General features: G+C 56.2%; 1 protein-coding gene across 8 annotated transcripts in view; it reads left to right on the top strand.

The window, feature by feature from the left end:
• The window catches only part of COL16A1 (collagen type XVI alpha 1 chain), a 50,277-nt gene extending 32,912 nt beyond the window's left edge, over positions 1–17,365 (top strand). For all 8 annotated transcript variants that reach the window (XM_037149586.2, XM_053660607.1, XM_053660608.1 and 5 more), the window contains 22 exons: positions 251–304; positions 845–898; positions 1,398–1,451; positions 3,012–3,056; positions 3,160–3,213; positions 3,500–3,535; positions 3,853–3,915; positions 6,172–6,243; positions 6,423–6,476; positions 7,295–7,339; positions 7,520–7,564; positions 7,883–7,936; positions 8,379–8,432; positions 10,397–10,447; positions 10,820–10,909; positions 12,325–12,360; positions 13,173–13,217; positions 14,589–14,777; positions 15,114–15,180; positions 15,914–16,090; positions 16,262–16,339; positions 17,070–17,365. In XM_037149586.2, the coding sequence (XP_037005481.2) occupies positions 251–304; positions 845–898; positions 1,398–1,451; positions 3,012–3,056; positions 3,160–3,213; positions 3,500–3,535; positions 3,853–3,915; positions 6,172–6,243; positions 6,423–6,476; positions 7,295–7,339; positions 7,520–7,564; positions 7,883–7,936; positions 8,379–8,432; positions 10,397–10,447; positions 10,820–10,909; positions 12,325–12,360; positions 13,173–13,217; positions 14,589–14,777; positions 15,114–15,180; positions 15,914–16,090; positions 16,262–16,339; positions 17,070–17,272 (1,620 nt within the window). In that variant the 3' untranslated portion in view covers positions 17,273–17,365. The remainder of the gene's footprint in view (positions 1–250; positions 305–844; positions 899–1,397; positions 1,452–3,011; positions 3,057–3,159; positions 3,214–3,499; positions 3,536–3,852; positions 3,916–6,171; positions 6,244–6,422; positions 6,477–7,294; positions 7,340–7,519; positions 7,565–7,882; positions 7,937–8,378; positions 8,433–10,396; positions 10,448–10,819; positions 10,910–12,324; positions 12,361–13,172; positions 13,218–14,588; positions 14,778–15,113; positions 15,181–15,913; positions 16,091–16,261; positions 16,340–17,069) is intronic.
• The last annotated feature ends 4,522 nt before the right edge of the window (positions 17,366–21,887 follow it).

The raw sequence follows: 21,887 nt of genomic DNA on the forward strand, positions 1-21,887 counted from the left end.
GTTACCACCTTGGGGGACATATCTCTGTAGTTACCTATCTTGGGGCCTGTGCTTCTGAGAGGCACCTGCATATGACTGTCACACTTCCGGGACACACGCCCTATGGACACCTTGCTGGGCACCCCAGAGGGCCACCAGCAACCCCCATCTTTGCCTGAAAAGGACACAGAGGGTGCAGGGCAGGGGCAGGAGTCAGGTGCTGGGGAGGGAAGGCTATCCCCTGCAGCTGCTCATGATTTTTCTCTCCAAGGGTCTTCAAGGAGAGCGAGGCCTCAGGGGCCTGACGGGGGAGAAGGGGGAACCGGTAAGAGGAGGCTGATGGGGGGGCTGGAGATAGATGAAGAGACCTGGGGAGACCAATGGGGCCCCAGGGGGCTGCTGCGTGGAAGATGGGAGGTGGACCCCGGCTTTTGAAATGCTCACCCTTCAGCCCCAACCGCCTCAGTGTGGTGGTCTTCACGCCACTTCAGGATCCAAGGAGGCCCATCTCCGTGGGCCCCAGCCCCCCATCAGGGGCAAACACCCCTGTCCCCTGGTTTCCACAGACGTCCCCGGGGGCCCTTCTCCATCCCTCTTCTTGCTGCACTAGCAGGCCCCTCCTACTCCCCCTCCCTGGCCCTTGTCAGCCTCTGCTCTGGGTCCCCGCCTCTGGCTCAGCTCCCAGGGTCTCCATGGTATTCAAGACCCAGCAAACCTGGGCCTTGGGGAAAGGGCCCATGGTGGTGGCTGAACTGGGTGGGTACCTGCTGAGTGGCAGCTCCAGGCATTCTGGCTTTGGCCACCCTTTTTCTGGGAAGGGGGAACAGAAATGTTAGCGGCTGATCACATCTACCTTTCTTTACAGGGTGCCCCAGGGCAACCCGGCTACCCAGGCGCCATGGGCCCACCGGGACTGCCTGTGAGTAAGAGGTGCTGGCTCGGGGGTGTTGGAGCCTAGGGGTGGTGGGCAGGGCAGGACCGGGCTTGGGCGTCCCTCAGCCGCTCCTTCCTTTCCGAGCACCTTGGCCCGTGCCTCTGCCAGGCTGTCCGTACACCGCCCCCCCCCCGGAAGCCCTTTTGGCAGTGTGGCATGGTGCCACCACTTTGTTTTGGGGGCTCACTGCTGTCGCTGCACATCAAGGACCAGACCCTTAGAGTGCCCTCAGAGGCCGAGACCCAGCAAGACAGATCTGCTTGGGGCTGGGGAGTTGTTGAGAGGGTTGGACGTGCCACCCCACACAGGAGCCTGCAGGGTGGGCACGTCCCCTCTTTCCACCGAGGCCCAGGGCGGCAGGCAAGGAGCAGCCCGCCTCCCTCCCCCCAGGCGGTCCGTGTTAGGCTGCAGGCTCCACCCCTCTCGTTAGTGCTGTGACAAGCAGGCCGTGGGGCTGATTCCTCTCTCCTTGCTCACTTCTCAGGGCATCAAGGGAGAGCGAGGCTACACCGGGCCCTCAGGAGAGAAGGGAGAATCGGTGAGTCTGTGTCGCAGCCCAGCGCGGGGGTGGGAGCAGGGCTTCAAACGGAGCCTGTCCCTGCCTGCCGCCTCCACCACCGCACGGAGATCTTCCCAGAAGCCTGTGAGGCGGGCACACGACCGCTGCTTCCCTGCCCCCCGAGTCACTCCAGCTGCATCTCAAGCAGTCAGCTCAGGCTGGTGGCCGGAGCTGTGAGGAGAACCTCAGCAGGATCCATGGAACCAATGGCCCCAGGCTGCCAAGGGGCGGGGGGCCAGGAGTCAGCTGGCAGGAGACACCCCCACCCCCACCCCAGCAAAGGCAGGCTGACGGGTGGGCAGAGAGGCCCAGGCCTGGGATCTAGACCCAGCCCGGCCACCTGGCCGGCTACACCCACACAAGCCCAGACCCACCTTTTGCAGAGCCAGGCTTGCACTGAGCGCAGGAGCTGGGCTGTTGTCAGATGAGGACCCTGAGGTTCTTAGGGTGGCATGGCTCACCCAGGGCCCTGCAGCTAGCTAGTGACTTAGGGTGCAGCCTGCCTGCAACCCTGACTCGGTCTGTGATAAACCACCTAAACCTTAACCTCACCGTGCCCCTCCCCATGTTGGCAAGGCCCCGCCGTGCGTCTATTCAATAAATATTTCTCGTGGGCCTGCTGGGCACCAGCCAGGCTCTGGGGGCCCCGTGGGGAATAGAACGGGCGATTGAGCCCCTGCCTTCATGGAGCTTACATGCCTGTCGGGGAGGCAGGTAACAGACTAATGAACAAACACATACAAATAATGAGAGATAAAACCAAAGGAGAAATTAGGGGAGGGGCTGGAGCGGTGTGCAGGACGCTGTTACGTGGAGGGCCAGGGAGGTCTCTCTGAGGAGGTGACCCGTTTGAGCTCAGTCCCGAGTGAAGTGGGGGAGGGACACGTGGCCGTCTGCACTGGGGAATGAATCCCAGAGGGAGAGACCACAGCTCCAGCCACAGCTTTGAGCCATCTGATGACCTAATGATCTGAGAGACGCAGACAGGGTCAGGGCATTCATGCGGTGGAGGGCACTGTAGTGGAGAGAACAGTTGTGCAAAAGCCCAGGGTGTGGATGTGGGGAGTGTGCTCAGGACACAGCGGGCTGACCAAGCCAGGTAGAAGGTAAGAAAGGGGGAGGGAAGTGAAAGGGGAGGGGGTGGGGGCTCAGTACCGGATCACAGAATGTCTCACACCCAGCGTTGGTGGCCAGCATGCTCCTCCTTCAGTTGGCAGAGGGGAGCCATGGAAGGTTTTGAAGCAAGAGTGTTATAATCCAAGCTGTGTTGAAGAAGAGATGGCAGCTGGCTGGATTGCAGCGAGCCGGTGGGCGGGGGTGGGGCGTGGGGAGGACCAGTGAACAAGCTAGTCCAGGAGCTCAGACAAGAGAGGGGAAGCCTGAACAGACCCACGGGAGGAGTCCTGCTGGCTTAGAGGGGCCTCCCACCGCGCCTCCTGCCTCTGCACCCTGTCCCATCCTCTGCCATGTCCTCATGGTGCCCGCTTCCTCCAGTCAGAGTGATCGATTTTGCTCTTTTTTTTTTTTTTTAATCTCTAGGGCCCACCAGGATCTGAAGGCCTCCCAGGTCCTGCAGGCCCAGCGGTGAGTAAGGGAGGGGCAGAGAGAGGTAGACCTGGGGACCCCTGGTCCGGGCATCTGAGGCAGGAAGGTTGAGTTCCAGCTGCATTGTCCTCTGTGATGACAGGGTCCCCGAGGAGAGCGAGGACCCCAAGGGAGCTCGGGTGAGAAGGGTGACCAGGTGAGTAGCAATAGGACGTGGCTAGCCATTCTGACCACAGCGGATGGTTGGGGGGAGGCAGGGTGGGGTAGGGTCATCTCATTGGTGGAGGGCAGACCAGCCCCAATCCACTTCAAGCTGTAACCCCCGACCTCATGCCCAGAGCCTCACCTGCTGGCCACCTTGGGCCAAGTGGAAGGCAAGGCCCCATGTCTAGAAGCAATATCATCCCGTCCCTCTTTCTACCTGCTGGCCAGGTGGGACAGAAGGGGCAGCACAGCGAACTGTCCCTCCCTTCTTCCCGCAGGGATTTCAAGGCCAGCCAGGCTTTCCAGGCCCACCGGTGAGTGAAGGCACAAAGCCAGTTCTGTCTAATGTGTTCCCGTCCGGGAGGGGCAGGCCTGACCAGGCTGGACTCAGCAGGATAGGCCTGAGGAGGGGAGGGGAGGGGCACGAAAGGAACAGCCTGGGTGGCCAGGCCTGATTCCAGGAGCTGGGACCTAGAGAACAGGGCCTCCTGGGTGGGCAGGCCATCAGACTCGATGCTCCTGGGTGGTGTTTCTAGAAAGCACCATCAACAGGAGAGCACAGGCAGCAGGAAGAAGGAGGGAGCTCCCCCTCCAGCCCCACGTTCATTCCTGCCGGGTCCTCTGCTGACAGGGTCCCCCTGGATTCCCAGGCAAAGCAGGAGCCCCTGGCCCACCTGGACCCCCAGCGGAAAAGGTGAGCAGGACCCCATGTTGGCCACGGTCACAGACCTAAGCTGTTCGGCCCCCACACCCCTGCTTCACCCCCAGCAGCAAGCCTTTGGCGGATCAGGAACTGCCTCCATCACACTGAGGGAGGGAAAGGGAGCGCTCCAGACGACCCGCAGCACCCCCGCTGGCAAACCAGCGGGTTCCTAGGGATGGGCCCAGGTCTCTGCCTGACGGGAGAGGGTGGGAGGGAGGAGGCAGAGGGGTGTAGTGAGAGCTGGGTGACCAGGATGTGACAGGCCACCGAGGCCAGCTCCATCTCCCCAAGGGGGAAGGTGGGGCGTTGCGGAGGCGGAGGCGCGCCCACACTGGGAGGCTGGGAAGCCCCACAGAGGGAAGAGCTGTGGTATTTGCCTTCTGGGTCTGACAAGAGAAGGGAGAGACTAACCTGGAGGTGTTGTCCCCAAGGGCCCAGAGAGTGACCTAGTGACAAGGGTGGGAAGGGGCAGCAGTTTGGGGAGCCCCCACACCAGCTTCCCCCAGGTTTGGCTTGTAAACTGTTCTGGTCCGGGGAGGGCTGACGTCCCTGTCTCAGCCCAATTTCTGGGCTTCTCGGATGCGACAGCTGGGTGGTGTAGTGAGGCCCCAAGATGCACTGTGAGCACCCTCGTGGGGACCCTCTTTCATTGGGGAGCTCACACAGCACAGCAGAAATGACTTCCCGAAGGGCTTCTCTTGGTCTAAGCGCTCTCTCTTCAAGTAAGGAAATGAGGCCCGGAGACCAGGGCACCCCAGAGGCACATAGCAAGGTAGAGGTGAAGCTGAGACTTCCCTCCCGACCAAGCAGAGCCCCCAGGCTGCTTCCAGAACCAGGGCCTACCAGCCCTTCTCTGGGAGGGACCTGGGAGGCAGCCGCTGCCAGAGCCCCCTGTGCTGGCTCTACACTCCAGGGCTGCCTGCTTACCTTAGGCGGGTCATTGCAGACAACCCCAAACCTCTGGCCAGCGGTTCTTCCCCCTTCCCTATGGAGCTGACATTTTTCTGGGGCTGGGCTGACCCCTCCTGGTGGCTGGTGCCATTGCAATGCCAGCCGGAGCTCTTTTTTCCCCACCCCCCTCCGGGCCATTTCCAGCTGGACTCCTTCCCCTTGACCACCTCACAGATGCTGCTCCAGGGCAGCCACCGCCCCCCCCCCCCCCCCGCACTGGAGAAGGAAGCAGCCCTCCTCACAGGGATGCCCGCCTACCCCCCTTCTCCCTAAACACTCTAATTCAAACGGCCCGTTCTCATCACTCCTCTTTGAAACTTTAACGGCTCCCCTGTGCCTGTAGCAGCGTTTCCACTTTATTTTGTAGTCCTCGAGTCTTTACATTGCACAAGAGCTCGTGTGAACCTCAGTCTATAAAACAGATAAAAGTGGAGCTTCTCTGGCTAAGGCAAGGGTAGGGCGTCCTTGAGTCTCCCCTCCGGGCCCCCACTTTGTGCCCTTGGCTCTCAGCCCCTCCAGGAACCCCCAGGACACTGTGTACTATTTGAAAATATGCGTCTTTTCAATAAAGTTGAGCACGGTGTTCAGGGCCCACAGCCAACCGGGCCCCAAAGCCCCCAGCCTCCTCTCCCACCCATCACGCAGGCTCCCTAGACCAGTGGCCGGGCCAGGAGTGTAACCGCTTCCACGTCCTTGCCTTCTCTGCGGTTCCCTTGACATGCCCTTTCCCCCTGTCCACCTGACCAAACCTCGGACATCCTTCAGAGTCCAACATCCGGTGACACTCGGCGACCCTTCCCCTGACCCTAGCCAGAGGGAGCCTCTCCGTCTTCTGAGCTCCTAGAGCCCCTTCTTTCCGCAGAGCACAGGGACTCTTGCGTCAGGGACCCCTGATCATGAGCCTGTGAGCTCCTTGAGGACAGGGCCCCCCTCTCTCATCTGGGAGAGTCACAGGCTATATAATACTTGGCGCCTCGTTGGGACTGATGTGAGCTGAAGGCCTTGTGTTCACACCTGCCACTACGCACCCACTATGCCAGCCCCTGGTCAACCCTGAAGAGGATACCAGACTTCTCAGGCTCTATCTCTCCCTCATGGAGCAGCGAGGAATGGTGTGCAGATAAAGACAGACCCTCCTGGGGGAGTGGGAGTGGAATACAGCTGCTCGGTCCAGAGCAGAACTGGAGTTGGAAGCCAGCCATCCCAACCTCCAGTAGTCGCCACATGTGTGGCCCAGGGCTGTGTCTCTGGTGTGGCTGAGACCCTGCTGACTCTGCTCTGGGGGCTTGTTTCCAGGGCAGCGAAGGGGTTCGCGGCCCATCAGGCATGCCTGGGCCCCCTGGACCACCAGGACCTCCTGGAATTCAGGTAAGTGTGAGCCCCCTTAGCCTGGTGGGCGTGGGTGATGTGTGCAAGTGTGTGTGTGTGCATACATGTGTGTGCATGTGTGTATTCGGTAGGAACGGGGAGGCTGGGGGGCCAGGCGAGGCCTCGCTGCTCTGAGGGTTCCAGCGAGGTAGCACAGAAACGCCTTTTCCCATTTCCAGGGCCCCGCCGGCCTGGACGGTCTGGATGGGAAGGACGGCAAGCCCGGCTTGAGGGTGAGACAATGGGCAGGGAGGACGCCCCCTTCCTTCTCCAAGAGCCAAAGTGGAGGGAGCCCCGATGAAGGGAACTGAAGTGGTCCCCACCTCTGTCCGGGGGTGCCCACACCTTCCCTCGGCCTGCCTCTCACCCCACCCCACCTCCCTGATGGCACCAGAGTGCCTTGGTGTCTAAGGTAGCCTTAGCCAGCTTGGATGAGCCAGGCCTCTCCAAAGGCAAGGCAGTGACGTGAGTAAATTCCTGTCCAGAAACAGTCAGCTAAAGGAACTAGTGTCCCTTGGGGCCTCACTCGGGCACCTGGCTCAGAGCCTGCACACCCAGGCAGGGTGGCTGGGTGGTCACAGTGACATGAGGGACCTGGACTCCAGCCCCGTCAGCAGCTCCCACTGTCTGGAACCAATGCTCCCAGCTTTTGAGTGGACAGATTAACCCAAGGGACCCAACTGGGCTAGTGTTGTAAGAAACCAGGTTGCAGACATGGAAGGACTCGAGCCAGCCTGGCCCCTTGGGTCTGATTTTGCTGGGGCCTCTGAAAGGGTTGGGGCCGTGGCAAAGGGCAGAGCACCCAGCTCGATCCCATTCTGTACCGAAAAGAAGGACAACTGAGGTCCAGAGATGGGGGTAGGATTCATGCAGGGGCCACAGCCAGGCAGAGGCCGAGCCCAGCTGGGAGTCTTCCCTTTGCCCCATAGGACCTCCCTCCGTCCTGGGACAGCTCGGGGAGGGGCTGGGGAAGGGAGAAAACATTGGTGAATGAGTTGGGTACAAGATGGACAGAGCTCCTATCTCAATGCCCAATGCTCTCTTTCCCCAGGGAGACCCTGGTGTCGCTGGCTCACCCGGACTCATGGGACCCCCGGTAAGTTGAGCTGCAGAGAGGAGCTGGGAGGTGCCAAAGCTGAGCCAGCGTAGCTCTGCCTTGGTGCGAGGGGTAGCTCAGATCCTCTGTAGGTTGGTCTGCTTTGTTTAACCTGAGGAGGGTGGAAAGGGGCCTTTGGTGGAGGCAAGGGATGTGGCAACTCCCTGCTTTTTCCCCCAGGGTTTCAAGGGAAAACCAGGACTTCCTGGCCTCCCCGGACCAAAGGTAAGGACCTGGTGACCTCCACCAAGCAGGTTTTCTTGGCTCTTCTCCACACCTGAGCCCAGGCAGATGTGGCACCCCAGACAGACTGGACATACCACCTGGTCCTCGGCTGAGATGCCATCCCAGCACCCAAGCCTCCTGAGGCCACCGGTGCCTGGCAGACTGGGTCAGGGCTCCTCCTGTCTACCAGCCTGAGGGTCTCAGAGGGCCTCAGGCCAGAGCCGGGGCAAGTGGCCAGACCCCTCTGGGGTGGGGTCAGCTTGGGGTAGGGAGGAGCCAGGTGGCAGTCTGGCAGCTCCGGTTCCCTCTCTCTTTTAGGGCGACTGTGGACAGCCAGGTCCCCCAGGGAGCAGCGGCCGGCCGGGAGCTGAGGTAAGGGCTGGGGATCTACATTTGCCGCCTTTGGACAGCCTCCGGGCCCTGCCGATCTGGGATGCAGCCACTTCCTCTCGCTCACTAGCAAAGCACTGTCTTCTCTCCTTGGCCTTCTGGGGGAGGTTTTGCCCAGCGCTGCACATCTCGTCTTTCTCCCTCCTCTTAAGGGTTGTAACTGGTTCCCCTTTCCATGGGATGTTGGGTGTCGAGCCTACAAAGGCAGGGCTTGGACATCTCGGGCTGGGGGCTCTGTTCAGCCCTTGTACTCATAGGCAGGGCTGGCGCCCCAGGCCCTGGAAGGCTTACGCCTGGAGTCCGGGGCTCGGCTCGGCTCCCTGGACTGTTGGCGTTCCACCTGCTCCACGCGGGCTTCTCCCCCTACAGACTCAGGCGTGTAATTGTTTCTATGTCTTTTCTTTTCCTCTTCCGGCTCCTGCAGGGTGAGCCTGGTGCCATGGGACCCCAGGGAAGACCCGGCCCCGCTGGCCATGCTGTGAGTTCACTGTTTGTCTCTGCCCCCACGAGAGTGAGGATTCTGTTGGAGCTGGGTGACGGTGGGGGGGGGGGCTGGCGATCACCAGACCACGGGAGCAGCCCCCAGCTGCGCAGAGCTATACGGGGCTTTGGACTCACCCAGCCCAGTGGTTCCCAGGCTTTTTGCCATTTTCTTATTTTCTGGATACAGCTGAATTTGCTCATCAAACAGAGATCATTCTGTTATTCAACAACTAATTTTCGGGCACCTGGTCCATGCCAGGTGTGGTTCCAAGCTTAGGACTCAGGGGGTGGGGAAGATGACATGGTCTCCCGATCCCAGAGCTTCTGTGTGGGCACAGCAAACAACAAACTAACGTAGAAGTGACGTGGTGTCACAGGGGGACTGGGGGTGACTTGAGAGGAACCTTTGACAAGAAGGAGCCAGTTGTCCAGCAGCCTGGGGGAAGAGCATCCAGGTCAGGGGTGGGGCCGGGGGAGGAGAGCAGGTGATGCAGAGTGCCCGAGTCAGGGAGGGGCTTGTATGTTCGGGGAGCCCAAGATCAGCATGGCAGGAGTGGAGTTCAAGGAGGATGGGCGTGGGAACTGGGAAACTGAGTTTGGAAAGGACAGATGACGCAGATGGCGTGGGAGCAGGGGGTGGAGCCGGGCAGCAGTGCCCAGACCTGGCATGTGATTAGAGGCAGAAGTCTTGCTAATGACCTGCATGGGGCGGGGAGGTGGGAGGAGCAGAAAGAACACAATCAAGGGTGAGTCCTGTGTTGGGCTGCTGGGCCAGTGGGTGGTCTATTTACTGAGGTGGGGCGACTTGGAAAGGATATTTATTAAGCAATAATGGATTTTCCATCTACTTCACTCATCAGTAACATAGACGACTGCCAATGGGCGCCTTCGATCAGTGTGAAGGCGCCAAGCTGGTGGGGTTCCAGAGGAAAGCAAATAAATACACTGGCATTTCACTGCAGCCCTACTGTGGCTGGCTGTAGAGTTGCAGGCTTTTGGACACGTTAAAAATAGTTCACGACCAAGTAACACAACTCACAGGTCTTCGTCACTATTTTTAGAGATCTCAAGGGGTCCAAAGGCCTCCGACTGGGGACCACAGGTCCATCTAGCTCAGACCCCCTCATGTTACAGATGGAAGGAGGAGTCACACACTCTGAGTCGTGTCCCCACTAGAGACTCATTCGGGGACAAGGAGGGTATAGGGTTCCTCTTCCCTCCCCTGTCCACCCAGCACTGCCCCTGCTGTGTGCCAGTCCCAGTGCTGGATGCTCCTGTCCGGGAGACTCCGGAAGAGTAGAGCAGAGACCACGCCTCTGGAACGTGCCATGTGGGAGAGTACAGGGAGCGTGCTCTGAGAGAGACGTGCCTTGGGAGCCCTGAGTAGCTCCTGGTGGCGCTGTTCCGGGAGGTGACATTGGAGCTCTTTCTCAGCTGCAGATGTGGAGAGAGTGGGGAGGGCCTTTGGGCAAGGGCTGGCCCAGGCAGGGCAGGGGCACTCCTGCGTGTTCCAGTCACTGTCCTCCCGTGGTAGCGGGGCTGCAGGAGACTGGGAGGCCTGGGGTTGGTGCTGACCCCCTGCCCCTCACGCCCTGCTGCCCGGAACCCAACTTCTGCTCTTTGCTCCTCCCATGGTGCAGAAGGAAGGCAGGGGTCTCAGAAGGCACCCAAGCCCATTATGTAGGTTACTCCCTCAGACCTTTGCTCCCCGATCGTCCCCTCGGCACAGCCCCGGATGTACCACTGCATGAGCAGTGGGCATGAGGGGCCCATGGGCGCAGGGACTCCCAGGCCTCAGCTCTGGCACAGATCTTTTAGCAGAAGCTCAAGTGCAACACCCAAAGGGAAGGAGGATTTAGGATGAAGGTTAGGGCTTGTTCCTTCTGTCGTCCCTCCACACCTCCCAGAGGCCTTGTTACTAGAGATTCTTTTCAACCCACTGACTTCGCTTCCCTTTAGGGGCCACCAGGGCCTCCAGGCCAGCCAGGCCCAGCTGGGATTTCTGCAGTGGTGAGTGACAGGCGTGCCCCATCCCCCCCCTCTGCTGCTAGGAATTTGGCCCTGCTCTGCTGTGGGCTCCACCATCCAGAGAGAGCTTAGGGAATGGGGAATAGCTTGTCCCCATCCCTCTCCTTTTCTGGTCAGCCTCTCTTGCCTCCAGAGGCCTCCCCAGCCAGCACGTGGTGAAGGTCTTTGGAGAGGGCCGCAGGCCATCCCGGGATCCTGTCTCAAGTTCAGGAGGCACCAGCTCCTGCTGTGGGATCCGGGGGGGGGGGGGGGGGTTGGCAGGTGTGGTCCCTGGCACGCAGCGTCTGCCTCTGGCTTTAGTGGGGTTCATTTTTGTCTCTCCCCTCCCCTCTCACCATCCTCCCTTTTCTCTAGGGCCCAAAAGGAGACCGGGGAGCCACTGGAGAAAGGGGCCTTTCAGGCCTTCCGGGCCAGCCTGGCCCACCCGGACACCCTGGCCCTCCGGTGAGACCTGCCTGTTCAAGCACCACCCCAGGGGAAAGGGCCCATTGGCTTTGTCAGTTTGGCGCCGCACGGCATGTGCGGGGGCTCCAGGGAAGGAGGGGCTGTTTGCATGGAAAAGGGCAGCATGAGCTTGTGCCTGAGAATCACATCATGTTCGGAAGAAGGGACAAGCTCAGTAGCCAACGCTGTGCCCACTGCACACCAGGCTGCTGCTGCTGACCACGCGCATTGGAGCCACTTGTAGAGCTCCCTCCGCTAGGTGTCAGGCAGGGGACACTTGGTCCCGCCCCGCCCCGCCCCTCTCCAGGGGAGCTTGTTGTTGACCACAGAAAATATGTAAATGTCAGGAATTAGAAACACAGCACTATTACTGAATGAAGCTTTCTCAGCAACTCGGAAACCACTAATAATGTGTTGAATGAAGAACTAAGGGCTTGACATTTGTCATTTAATCTGTACCACAACCTTAAGTAGTCGGTCTGATTGTCCCCATTGTACAGACGAGGAAACCAAAGTTTGGCAAGGTTAGGTAGGGTGCCCAGAACCACACAGCTGGCGAGTGGGAGAGCCTGTCTGATTCCGGAACTCGTGGAGTCAGACACGCGGCAGTACTCTCTCTTCCAAAGGTCCCGGGCAGGCGAACCAGTGAGGCGGGCTGACGGTCAGTCTCAGGGAAGAGAGTCAGTGGGTGGAGCTGAGGCAGAAGGCCAGGTCTCCCAGGCCCTGCGTCACGGTACTTTCCACCAAAGCAGACTTTCTTCTGGGGAGTGGTAGCAATGACCCTGGGGCTAGGGCCCTAGAATGGGGCGTATATGACCCGAGCAGAGTGAGTTGTACACCCTGGTCAGCCCATGTGCCAAGAAGGCCAAGTCTCACCTGCCACTCACTCGGACTCCTGCCAGAGACTGTGGGCAGGCAGGTCCCTCCAACCCTCCCCTTCCCTGCCTTCAGGCTCAGGAACCTCTAGGACCTCTGGATGAATCTGCCAGGTTGCCTTGCAATTCCCCTTCCCTAGCACCCACCAGAAGTGGGCGGTTGGGGCCCAGGAGGGAGCCTCTCCTGTCCTAGGGAGGGAGCAGGCTCACCTGACCAGATCTGCGGTTCACACTTGCATTCGACAAACATGTAACACACACTCAGAGCCAGAGACTGCACGATGCTGGGGCTCAAGCAGAGATGTGTGGTCGGTTCTTCCTACATAGGACTCAGTGGGCAGGGGTGGGGGGAGCCTGGAGCTGTCAGTGGGGCAAGTGAGGAACTCTGGGACAAGACAGGAGTGTGGGGCAGAGGTCTAAGTTTCCATGCCTGTGCCAGAGTGTCTGAGAGGGAGGGGGAGGAGCATGACCCATCAGTGGAATGGGGGCTGGGCATGCTGGGTTGGCACTCGTCACATCTTTATTGCTCTTACTTCCCAGGGTGAGCCTGGAGCGGATGGCGCAGCTGGCAAAGAGGTACCGTTTGTGCTGACTTGTCCTTTTCCCATGGGAGTGCTGCTTCGTGCTCCTGGCCTTGACCTGCCCCCTCTTCGTCCACTCAGTCACTGCTCTCAGTATGCAGACTATCTCAGGACAGATATATAAGGCACCATGCCCGTGTTGCTCAGGGGAGAGGAGCTGGGCTGCAGGGCATGAGGATGAGAGAGAGACTTGTTTTTCACTATTTTTTTAAACCATGTATCTGGTCAAAAAGAGACAATAATAAAAATAAATTCCAAACACGCATTTCCTGGGCATCAGTGCTTGCCAGCCCCCCCCCCCCCCCCGGTACGCCACAGATCGGCTCTTTCATTCTAAGTTCTCATCTCTTTTTTTAAAAATAAAATCTCTTTTTCTTTTTTTCAGAAGATCTTATTTATTATTTTTGAGAGAGAGAGAGAAGTGAAGGAGAAAGAGAGGGAGAGAAACATCAATCGGTTGCCTCTCGTACGGCCCCAACTGGGGACCTGGCTGAGAATCAAGCCAGCGACCCTTTGGTTTGCAGGCCAGCCCCCCTGGGCCACACCAGCATGGGCTCACCTCTTTTTGTTTGTAACAAGGGACCCAACATAATCATACATGGCCTTGCTGCAGGGGACACTGGTGTCCTTTCCAGCTGCGTACCATTCTGTTAACGGGCAGGCTGTTGTCCTTTCTCATACAGAGCCCAGCGACACCCAGCGCAGGGGCCTGAGGCTGTGGACGGTGGTCCTTTCAGGGGACATGCCTTCCCTGGGTGGCTTGGAGATGATGCGTAGACTTAACCCCTGACATTTGCTTTCCTCTAGGGACCCCCTGGGAAACAGGGATTCCATGGATCCCCTGGTCCAAAGGTGAGTGGACACTGAGTAGGTTTGAGAGGAAAAGCTCACGCGTTGGTTAAGCCTGGCTCCCAGCCATGACTTTAGCCATAGAGGGGACACATGGGAGAGGCCAGCAGACAGTGGAGAAAAGAGTGGGCAGAGCCTGGAACAAGCTCATCTCTGGAAATTTCTCACATGGCGCTGTTCCAGGATTCTTAGCTATCACTGGGGGAATGGAAATTTCAAATCCATTCTCTCATTGATTGATTGATTGATTGACTCATTCATTCATTCATTCATTCATTCATTCATTCATTCATTCAGCAAGCATCTGTTTGATCTTGCTTCCATGCCAGGCCCTCTCTCCTTGCCTTGGGTAAAAAAAAGGTCCCTGAACAAGAGGTGCTCGCTTAGTCCAGTCACACTTACACTAGAGCATGGCAGATTTTGCTGAAAATGAGACACGGTGCTGTGGGGTCAGAGGGAGGCACGCTCAGCTCAGATGGGAGTTGGGGAAACTGCACAAAAAACAGGGACATTTCAGCCCCAACCCTTCGTGACAGCACGGATGGACCCGAGAGCACTGTGCTGAGTGAAATAAGTCAGGTGGTGAGGGACACATCCCATATGATCTCACCTTTAACTGGAACCTAATCAACAAAACAAACAAGCAGGCAAAATATAACCAGAGACACTGACATAAAGAACAAACTGACAGTAACCAGAGGGGAAGTGGGAGGGGATAATGGGGGGGGAAAAGGAGGAAGGGTCATCAAGGAACATCTATAAAGGACACAGGGACAAAGCCAAAGCGGGGTAGGTAGGATGGAGGGTGGGAGGTGGGGATGGCTGGGGTCCGGGGGAGTGGTGGGAGGGAGAGGGAGACAACTGTACTTGAACAACAATAAAAAAGAGAGAGAGAGAGAAATTGAAGAAAGAACAAACCGAGGAGCATTTGAGCTGGGCAGGTGGAGCACACTGGGTTCAGCGGAAGGGAAGGGCATCCAGGTGGGGAGGGTTGAGATGGTGCAGCCCAACCAGAGAAGCATAACCTCTGAGGCCTGCAGGGAAGTGGGAGGGCAGGGAGTGAGCCTGGAGAGATGCGGTCAGGACCACGTCATGAATGGTCCGGAATGCATGGCCCAGGACTTTAGCCTTAATTCAGAGGGCAGTTGGGAATTGTCAGAATTTCTAAGCAGAGAGTATTGCCAGAAGAGCTGTCTTCTAGAGGGACTGTCCTGGCAGTGACCCAGGGCAACCTGTCAGGATGCTGGGGCCACAGTCCGGAGAGAGGTGCTGGGGGCCCAGTTGTAGGCTGGGGAGAGGGGCAGATGCTAAGACATCACCAGGTGGACTTGACAGGACTTGGCAGTGCTGGACTGTGACTTCCTGTCCTTGCAGGGTGATCCAGGGCCTTCGGGACAGAAGGGCCAGGCAGGAGAGAAAGGAAGAGCTGGCATGCCTGGTGGGCCTGGCAAGAGTGGCCCCATGGGGCCTGTTGGGCCGCCAGGTCCTGCAGGAGAGAGGGGCCACCCTGGATCTCCAGGGCCTGCAGGGAACCCTGGATTGCCCGGGGCTCCTGGCTCCATGGTAAGGGGGGGCTGGCAGCCACGGACACTGTGTGGACATGCAGGGTGGGGCATGGACTATTTTAGAGCCTCTTGCTGCCATTCTTCAGGGAAGAGCACAATTCCCATACAAGTGGCTCTTACTATGTATGGGAGGCTGGGGGGTTGGGACCCTCTCCCCCAAAATACACCAATGCACAAAATGGTTTGGACCATTCCCAGGGGCGGTGGTTAGAATTAAGTATCTGTGGGTGGCTTTGGGGACCTTCGCTTCCCTCCCGTTCTTTATTGCCATTAAAGCTATTCCCAAGGGAGTCTGGGAAGTGTAATTGAGGCAGGCTTTCTTCTCTTTCCTCAGGGAGACATGGTGAATTACGATGAAATCAAGAGATTCATCAGACAAGAGATCATTAAAATGTTCGATGGTAATTGGCGGCCGCTGGGTGGCACTGGGAGCTGCCTGCCCTTCCCAGCTGCTTCTCTGCCCTGTCCTGGCCTCCTTTTCCTTAAAGCTCAATACCCTACCCCCTCTCCTCCCATCCCCCCCCCCCCATCAGGCATATGTTCAACAAGACTTCAGATGTTTCTTGTCACCTGCTCTGTTCAGAGATAAAATGATTCCCTCCTGCCCTCCCCAATCCCCCACTGGAGCAAAGGAGACAGACAAGAAAACTGACATCAATGAGTCTGCATGGAGTGAGCTCTAAATAGTAGGGCGAGCAGCAACTGTAAGATGGCTGCTGTGGTTTCATTTTAAGCTTGCTTTCCTGTTCATTTGCTGGGCCAGCACTGACATGCTAGGGCCTGGGGAAGACAGGGACCCTGTCCTCAGGGGGCTGGACATTGTGACGGGGAGCAGACCTTGGGTGTCAAGCCAGGTGTCTGGACTTTCATCTGAAGCCAGTGGTGAACCAATGAAAGGTGTTGGAGAAAAGAGCCGCTGTAATTAGATCTGTGCTTCAGAAGGGTCACTGTGGAGAGCAGCGTGGACGCCAGGGCACGGGAGGCCCCTTGGATCAACCCCCCTGGTCCTTTCTCGGTCCAGGTCCCTCCGAAGAAAGGCTGCTTTGGACTCTGTGCTGACGGCCTTTCTGCAGCATCTGCGGTCATTTCGAGTCTCCGGGCTGCCCTCCGACCTGCCTCTGTCCTTTCTTACAGAGAGAATGGCTTACTATACCTCCAGGATTCAGTTCCCTATGGAGGTGGCGGCAGCTCCCGGACGACCAGGGCCCCCAGGGAAGGATGGTGCTCCCGGCCGGCCAGGTGCCCCAGGGTCACCTGGGCTCCCTGGTCAGATTGGCAGGGAAGGACGGCAGGGCCTGCCGGGAATGAGAGGTAAATCTGCCCTCTGGTTCCCGATATGCACACGTGGTTCTTCAGGGCACATGTGAGCACCGTATGAGGTCGGCTGCACATATATTTGTGCACGTGTGTGTTTCTAATAATCTGAGTGGGTGTATCATTTTTCTCTCAGGAACAGGACTTACTTTATTTCTTTTGTCCTAGGATTGCCTGGTACCAAAGGTGAAAAGGGGGACACTGGTGTTGGCATCGCAGGAGAAAATGGTCTCCCCGGCCCCCCAGGTAGGAAAAGCCAGCATTTAAGAGCATGAGTCTAGAGCAGCTGAGACCTCCTTTGTCTGTGCTCCTCATATAACACCGTTGTGTGGAACCTCAAATACCTACAGGCCTACCAACCAGCGTTTACAGTAAAGCGACTGTGAAGACAGTCCGCTAGGGCCCATGTGTGGGGAGTGGAAGACCAGTCCCTGCCCTCGAGTCCTAAACTGGGCTAGCCTGACGCAGTGGGATAGAGTCAGATGTCGTGGGGCCAGGGACTGTGAGTCCAAGTCCTGCCGGGCATCTCACTGGCTGTATGACCTTGACCAGGTCCCTTAACCCAGGCTGTATAGCCTGGAAGACAATGACCAACACCTGCTGGCCTGGCACTGAGACCCAGTTCGTCACTTAACCACATGTGCCACCTCGCTGAGCCTGTGTCCTCACGTACAAAATGTGATGACAGCGTCATGGCCATGAACTGTTGTGCAGATTCAATGGATGATGCATACAAAGCACTGGGCCGTGTGCCGGACACAGGGAAGCCCTCAATCAGGCCAGCCAGTAGTCTGTTATTGCTAAATTAATGTAAGGGTCTGGCCGGTTACATTAATGTCTTGTCTGTCTTCATGAGGACATGTTGTGACCTGAGAAGCATTCGCCACACGCGATGTATTTTTGACCTTGACTGTTATTTCTCCTTCCCTAAAGTCTGGATCCCCTGATTCTCCTTCCCCGGCTCTTCCCGCCCTAGGTCCTCAAGGTCCTCCAGGGTACGGCAAGATGGGCGCAACGGGACCGATGGGCCAGCAAGGCATTCCTGGCATCCCTGGCCCCCAGGGCCCCATGGGCCCGCCGGGCAAGGCCGGCCAGTGCAGCCCCTCGGACTGCTTCGGGGCCATGCCGATGGAGCAGCAGTACCCACCCATGAAAAACATGAAGGGGCCTTTTGGCTGAAACCGCCGTCTCCGGAAGATGAAGGACTCCTTTGGGAACAAATGTGATGGGTTGTGAATGTTTCGTTTTTTAATTGCTATTAATATTTTTTTATCAATCAATAAAAAAAAACAAAACAAAACTATCTGTAGTTCCAGGTCCAGTGGGGTTTCTCTGGTGCTGCCCCTGATCTCCCTCCCTGTCATCCTCCTTTGTCATTTGATCCCAGGGACAAAAAGGGCATCCCCCTCCCTGTCTGCGGTCACGCAGTGGGGGTGTGGGATGCTGCTGTATGCAGTGTCCCCAGCTCAGCTCTCCAGCGGAACTGTCCCTCGTCCTCTGGACCTTGTCTCCTGTCCTTCCCAGCACACCTCTCAGAGTGGGAGAAGGGGTGTCACTCAGCCTCTCCCTGCACTGAGCCAAAAGCAGGTTCGAAGACCCCACTTCCGGCTTCCTAAAGAAAACAGCATTCCGTAAGCCACCTACTCTTTTCATTTCTTGACTGTGACCCAAAGCTAACCCAGGTTGCACCCTGGGAAATGCCACCCAGTGCTGAAGTGCATTCACCCATCTGGCAGCGCTTCCCAGCAGTCAGCATCTCCTTGCTGCTCCAGTAATCCTGTGATTAAAAAGCCCATAAAAAGTGAGGAAGGAGAGGCTCCAGCCCCTGGCCTAGGCAACTGGGGAATGCTTCTCTGGGAAGTGAGACGGAACCTCCTGCCCGGACTGACGCATGGCCCTGCCGCCAGCTCTCCTGGACTGCAGATGGCAGCTTTGGCTATTCTGTGACACTCTGACAGGTTTCTAGGCTTTTGGAAACAGGTTGCATCTGTACAAACAGGTCATTAGACAAGCCACGATCAGATCGAAGCTTAGATCAAAGGGTCCGCCAAGCCCACTGGAGTCTGGCGATCTCTCCTGTCTCTTAAATATGTAAAAAGAATAGGAAGGAGAAAAGGCAAGTTGAATATTACTGAAACGTTCCGTCCCAAGAGTCTCTTCCTCTACTTTTCAGAACCCTGTTCTGATGGGCTGGCAGCCCTGTGAGAAAGCAACAGGGCACGTCCAGAGGGACTTCCAAAAAAAGTCTCTTTACTGGCCCGGCTTTTTGGAAGGCTTATCCAAATTGGATAAACTTCAAAGGGATCCCAGAGCAGGCTCAGAAGTACACCCAGGGTCCAGATTCTTATCCAAATTGCCCAAAGCCTTCAAACTGTCAGATCTCTCCAGAGCTGGTGTTTCCAGCACAGTTCTGAAAATTCCCTTCTCCAGCCATGGCTGGTGTGGCTCAGTGGATTGAGTGCCAGTCCGCAAATCAAAGGGTTGCTGGTTTGATTCACATGCCTGGGTTGTGGGCCAGGTCCTCAGTGTGGGGTGTGAGAGAGGCAACCACACAATGATGTTTCTCTTTCTCTCTTTCTCCTTCTCTTCCCCTCTCTCTGAAAATAAATTAATAAAATATCTTTAAAAAATTTCCCTCTCCAGTTTGGCCCCAAATAGTAGGATATCAGCCTATGGGTGGCTTTTCAGAAACTTTGCCCTATTGTTTTCCTGCCAGGAACAGAGTGCTGTGGCCGGGGGAATGAAATCAGGCTGGCTCCTGAGCGTGCCTGCGCTTCTCACGGGATGTTTTTAGGTATAGGAGGAGTCTGTTCCCATTTTCTCTCTCATGGGCAGTTCTCAGTTAACCCTGGTTCTAACATAAGACGTTAAAAAGCAAACCCATCACCTCAGCATTGAAGTAGCAGCCAGTTTTGGACCGTGGACGAGGACAGATGTTAAAGTGCTCCCTTGGACAGCCCGCCTCCCTCTCTCAGTCCCTTCTGTGAAGCGCTAACTGGTGATGAGCCGCATGACAAGGAGCCCATTGGCACCAGTAGAAAAAAAGAGAAGCAAGGACCAGCTGCTGATCGGGCAGGCTGGCTTTGAAGGCCAGAGGGGAAAGTGGCCATGAGAAAGCATTCGAGGGCCACTTGGGCACCGATCCTTACAGAGTAAGTGATACTTTCTTCACTTTCGTTCTCGAGTCAACTTCACACTACCCTTAGGACATTCTGTGACAGGCGAGGTTTAAGCTTTTATGATTAGAGTTCTCATCTTCCTAGAGTTTGAAATTACTATATATTCTTGGACCATGAAGAACCAGATGGAAAGTTGAATTTATAGTCTCTTCTGTTACCATAAGTCAGAAAAAAAAATCCAGGGATTTTGCTCATAAGTTCAGGAACCGAGTAAGCCGAAGAGAAAGGAAGGAGGGGCGCATGCCTTTCACTCCTTTGGGGCAGCTTTCTCACATTCCTGCCCCTGTTCATCTTTTGTCTTCATTTCTTAGTGTATTCCAGGCTTTTAAGGCAACACACAGATCATTGAGATTGGCTGAGTCTAACTTGATGAGTCCATTTCCTCTCTCTACTTTGTGCCAGGAGCTATCTAGGGATTCAGAGGCAAACTAGACAGATATGGTCCCTGCCCCCGCAGTGTCTGTGGGGAGAGCGGACAGTTAAACAAGCAATTACAGTGAAGTGGGCTGATGGGGCAGCAGCAGGCAGGAGGGGAGCACAGAGCCGAGGGACCAAACTGCATCCAGACAGAGACGGATGCAGGCAGAGGGGACGCATGCCGAGGTCTGGAGATGACTGAGCATGGTGCACTGAGTGGCGAGAGGCAGGGCGGTATGGCTGGAATGCTGGAATGCGAGGGGGGGGGAACTCGGGAAGCCAGGGTGTGCTGCAAGGGTGTGTCGAATCGGATTTGCCTAAGGTACAGTCCACTGCTGGCAGTGGGAAGAAGGGACTGAGAAACCCTATTGTGCTCTGTGAGATGGAGAAAGGCTGCTGCACATTTATTCTGCAGGGGAAAATCCCCAAACGCGATGCCTTCTGGAATTTAAATCTTCCTTTTTGTCATATTCGTCCATCTCCAGAATTCAACAGAATCTATTTAGAATCCTCACACGTGGTGTGTTAACCTCTTAACAGATGAGGTCTTTTTGTTGTTCAGAGTAGTTTATGGGAATAGAACATTATCGGTGACTCTCCATATGATTCCAGAATAATTCAAGGGCAGTAGAGCCAGGATGCCGTGTCTGCTGTTCTCATTTTTCTGTCAGTTCAGGGGAAAGCTGCAAATCACCCTCATCCACTGCATCGAATGGGAATTTAAATTTCAAACTGGCTCCAGTTGGACGCAAAGAGAATTAACTCCATAATAATTAGGCGAGGGTCAGCCTCCCTTCTCAGTAAGCTGGAGCTCGGTGCTGTGCCAGGACGCCCGTGGGGAACGATGTCCCTGTGGGGGGTAGGGGGGTGGGGGGGTTTCCAGCGGATGGGCCCTCCATTACTATGCTCTGCCTCACCTCTAACGGGTCAACCACAGGGCTTCCACGAACTCAGGAAAGTGCTCTGTGCTCAAAAAAAGGGCTGCAATCCAAGTGTTCTTCTTTGGCTAGAGCTGAAACAATAACAGGAACCGCCCCACCCACCTCTGTCTAATTCAGGTAGTTGAGGTTTTGTAAATGAGTTGATTGTTTTTCAGCATTTGGAAGATCTTGATCTCCTTTTTATCCATGTCTCCAAAATAAACACACCTGGGCCTGATGCAGTTCTTCAGAGGCACAGCCCTCAACTTGGTTTTGGCTGGTTGCCGAGAGCCCAAGAGATGACTTGGAAGGCTTTGCATCCAAATAGCACAGGCATCCAAAAGACCATTTTCTCCTTAGAGCCCTCAGCTGGGCAGAGGGAGCTCAGGCATGAAATCCTTTCGGGAGTTTAATCCTCCGCACCCAGACAGAGCTTGGCCAGCGATGGGAATGCGGTAGGCCACCGTGCTTGTGGAATACCATGAGCACGTGTCACGTTCCCCAGTCGTCACTATTCTCTCTGCCGGCAAACATCCCTTGACCTTTAGCCCAGACGGCAGGACTTCTTCCTTTTTGAGATTTTGAATTTGATTCCACCTATTTTGGGGGTTGGGAGGGGCCTTCTTTACAAAGGTAAAGAGGAGAAGACCTACTAAATATTAATTGCTGAGCAGTTAAAAGATTGTGGACCTGGGTTCAAATCCCAACTTCTCCATTTATCTTTTTGGTAGTAGAAAAATCACTTAGCCTCTTCTCCTCGTTATAAATGGGTCAGAGTATCTCAGAAGATGGTGGTGAAAATGAAACCATGCATTGTACTTACCACAAAATCTGGTACCCAGTAGCAGTTAGTACAGACTAAAAAAACTACTACTACTACTAACATTTATTGAATTCATAGCAGGTACCGTTCTAGGTACTGGGGATAGAGAAGTGAAGAAGAAAAGGACGATCCTACAATATACACATAAACTTTAAACAGAACAATTCAAATAGGGACAAGGATGAAAAAACAGGGACACCATGCTGTGTTGGATGAGAAGGATGAAGGGAGCAGGCAGTGCTACTTTAGGTGCGGTGTTAAGGAATGTCCCCACAAGGAGGTGATAATCTGAACCACCAGCGAAGAGAAAAGGGAAGAGCGTTCCAGACAGAAGGCTGACCCGAGAATCCGGAGGTGGGAATGATCTCAGTATGTTCCAGGGGCGAAGACCAGGCCAGCCTGGCTGGAGACAACTGAGGACAGCGGCGCCGGGAAGTGTGGCTGGTCATAGCCAC

Source organism: Artibeus jamaicensis, unplaced genomic scaffold (assembly GCF_021234435.1).
Source record: "Artibeus jamaicensis isolate MK-2021 breed Jamaican fruit bat unplaced genomic scaffold, CSHL_Jam_final scaffold_847, whole genome shotgun sequence".
In the NCBI taxonomy this organism is placed as follows: Eukaryota; Metazoa; Chordata; class Mammalia; order Chiroptera; family Phyllostomidae; genus Artibeus; species Artibeus jamaicensis.